The sequence below is a fragment of the Charadrius vociferus genome, unplaced genomic scaffold (genome assembly GCF_000708025.1).
Source record: "Charadrius vociferus isolate BGI_N301 unplaced genomic scaffold, ASM70802v2 scaffold953, whole genome shotgun sequence".
Lineage (NCBI taxonomy): Eukaryota > Metazoa > Chordata > Aves > Charadriiformes > Charadriidae > Charadrius > Charadrius vociferus.
This window is the reverse complement of record NW_009647678.1, coordinates 535,932-539,307: the sequence shown is the minus strand read 5'-3', so window position 1 is coordinate 539,307 and position 3,376 is coordinate 535,932. Positions and strand designations below refer to the sequence as shown.

General features: G+C 57.7%; 1 protein-coding gene across 1 annotated transcript in view; it reads left to right on the top strand.

Moving 5' to 3' along the window:
* The first annotated feature begins 3,104 nt into the window (after positions 1 to 3,104).
* Positions 3,105 to 3,376, top strand: part of LOC104283003 (sulfotransferase 1 family member D1-like) — a 3,116-nt gene continuing 2,844 nt past the window's right edge. Inside the window, exon 1 of the mRNA XM_009881144.1 lies at positions 3,105 to 3,149. Coding sequence (XP_009879446.1) covers positions 3,105 to 3,149 — 45 coding nt within the window. The remainder of the gene's footprint in view (positions 3,150 to 3,376) is intronic.

Here is a 3,376-nt window from a genome sequence, read left to right as displayed (position 1 = left end):
TGAGAAAACTCGTGGGTTGAGATAAAGACAGTTTAATAAATAAAACAAAAGTCATGCAGGCAAGCAAAGCAAAACAAGGAATTCATTCAGTGCTTCCCATGGGCAGGCAGGTGTTCAGCCATCTCCAGGGAAGCAGGGCTCCATCACGCGTAATGGTAACTTGGGAAGACAAACGCCATCACTCCAAATGTCCCCCCTTCTTCTTCCCCCCCCAGCTTTATATACTGAGCATGACATCATATGGTATGGAACTCAACCTTGGTGAGTTGGGGTCAGCTGTCCTGGCTGTGTCCCCTCCCAACGTCTTGTGCACCCCAAGCCTACTTGCTGGCATGATGTGAGGAGCAGAAAAGGCCATGACACTGTGTAAGCACCCCTCAGCAATGACAAAAACATCCCTGTGTTATCAACACTGTTTTCAGCACCAATCCAAAACACAGCCCCGTACCAGCTACTGTGAAGAAAATAAACTCTATCCCAGCCAAACCCAGCACAGCATCACACCTCTTCACTTCAACGGTGCTGGGTGTCCCCCACGTGTGTCCCTATGTCACCAGCAGCCCTCTGTGAGGGGCTGGCCCCAGTGGCTCTCCCTTCTCCCAGGCAGACATTTGTTCCCATGCCTTCCCCGTCCTCACCCGGCCCCTCACACCTACCTCTGTCACCTCAAGGCCTCAGGAATGGCTTCCTGGGCTCTCACCTGGCCTCCTACCTGACAGAGTTATTCTCCCCACCTGTTTCTCACAAGGAAGCCCCAGCAAGGGGCAGCGACCAGCCTGGAGCTGCCCTTGTGCCAGCACCATGCCATGGTTCTGGGGCACCGAGGCCCAAAGCCCGGGGTGCTGGTATTGGCAACACACCTCACCAGGCTCCTCCGGCTCGCTGCCTGCTCCTGTACCTGTGGGTTCCCCCACCTTTTCTCCAGCCGTGCTCTCTGCTAGTGTCAGGGGTGCCACAGGATTTCCAGCCCATGCCCACGGAATGTCCCGGCTGATGGCTGCAGCTCATACCTTGTGTCAGCATCCTGGACCTGATTTAGGGGCAATGGGTCTCCCTGGCCCAGTGGGTGGGACTTGATGGGAAAGGTGCTCGAAAGGGTTCAGGGAAAAGAGGCCCTCCAGGTGGGGAGCGTTTGGGTCATGGGTCCCATGCCTGGAGCGCCCAGGGAGCCGAGAGGGCGGTTTCTCTCCAATCTCTCTCCACACCGATGCAACCAACATGGACCTGGTTCCCACAGCTCTGGGATGAGACCCCAGCGCCCACCACTGCCCATAGTGCAGCTCGCTGCAGGGTGAGGAGAGGGTCTGGGCGATGCCCCGCTGTGCCCTGGCAGCGGGGTGCTGCTGGGGGGTGTCCAGGGAGATGAGAGATGACTGGAGAACACTTGGGCTGTGGTCACGCTCACCTACAGCAGAAGCTGTCCTGAGCGAGGCGGAAGCCAGGCGGGAATGGGATGGGGCCAATGGGCAAAAGCAGCTCAGGGGCCAGGGAAAACTGAGGTAGGGATCAGTGTGGGGGCACCTGTGTGGACCCCTGCCAGAGGTGGGGGTCTAGTCGTGTTGGTCCCTGAGGCTCAGGAGACTGGTGCACACCAGGCCCAACTCAATGTCTGAGAGAGTCTCTGGGGGAAAAGGCACTTTTCACAACATCTTTGTGGGTCCAACTTTTTATTCAGGGCGCGTACAACAGCCAGAATAGTCATTAACTCATTAGTCCATCTTTAGACAATGTACAATTATGACAGTTCATATTCAAGTTATGACAATGATCGATTTACAACCCTGTTGAAAGCCAAGACCATTTGAACAAGCACAAGCTGTAATGAGACAGTGGAAATGAAGTGGAACTGTAGCCACAGACAAACTGGAGATGGAACTGAATTGGAGTTACAAATAAACTGGACCTGAAATGAAGCCAGAGAAGATGAAACCCAGCCGGAGCCTAAAATGTGCTGGAAGCAAGAACAAGCATAAGGTGGAGCCGTCCATGAGCTGGACCTGAAACAAACCAGGGGCAGAAAAAAATGACCTGAAGCTGCAGTTAAGTTAGAGCCATCCACAAGCTGGAGCCACAAAAGAATGGGAGCCATCCATGAGCTGGAGCAGAAACAAAACAAAACGGGCCAAAACAAGCGACCTGAAGCTGCAGCCGCACTGGAGCTGTGATGCCCCCTCAGTCTCCAGTTGGGCAGAGCCGGGTGGGCTCAGGCAGGGCTGTCCCAGCCAGATGCTGGGCAGGCGGCAACGTAGTGGTCAGCACAGGCAGCCCGGCTTCTTCCTGCAGGCTGCACACCCCGCACAGGTCTCTCCGGTGGGGTTGGCTGCCGGTGTAGCTGGGGCTCCTCCGTCCATCTGCCCCTGCACAGGGAGAGATGTGGGATGGTCAGAGCCCCTGGTGGCATGAAATGGCCCAAAGAGCCCCTGGAGCTACTGCTCCTGCAAACCCTGCTGCCTCCTGGGCATGGGCAGCTCTTCCTGGCCCCTCGCTGGCATTTTTGGCAGTGGCGTCCCAGTGCCATGCACCTGCAATGGGAGGGCAAGGAGAAATGGGGATAGGACATCAGAAACATTGTATTTCTCCCCAGGAGCAACGTATGTGAGGAGCAAATGACAAAAACATCCGGCTGTGAAGAAAATAGACTCCTGCCAGTGACCAGCAGCCTTGGGCTGGTGACCAGGCTGGCACTGCACCACTGCCAGCAGGGTCTGGGCCAGACCCTGACAGCACCCAACAGCCCCACGGGACACGCACCGGCACCCATGGCAATGCACCAGTGCTGCCCAGCCACACCAGGTCCCCTCCTTCCCCTCAAGGCCCTCATGGGGACACCCACCAGGGGATGGCACCTGCCCTCCCTGTCCCTTGGCCACCTCACTGGCAGGAGAAGGGGCAAAGCCAAAGTGCCCTGAGCATAAAAATTCTCCCTGGGCTCTGGCAAGGCCCGGCCAGACGGGCTTCACCATCTCACTGACCAGGCTGCACGAGCTGGTGGAGATCCCTGGAGCGGCCTCTGCTCCCACCTCAGCACGTTTTGAGCTGAAAAAGAAGGTTTTCTGTAAAAGCGGGGCTTCACACAGGGCCTAGAGCTGCCCCGAGGCGCCACCATGGCAGCGCCTGATGCTGCCGGTTCCAGCCCTTGGGCATTGCCTGTGAGGGTGACACTGAGCAAGACTGAACCCCAGCAGAAACCAGTTTCCCCCAGCAGCAGCTCCCACACTCACTGATGTTTAAGCTCTCCCTGGCAGAGCCAGCGCCGGGCCGGAGGGGTTGGTCCTGCCAGCAGCTGTGCCAGCGAAGGGCCGGGGAGAAGAAACCAGCACCAGGAGGAGGGAGCCCAGCCACAGGAGGGGTCACTGGCTGGCCCGGGGGGCCCCCC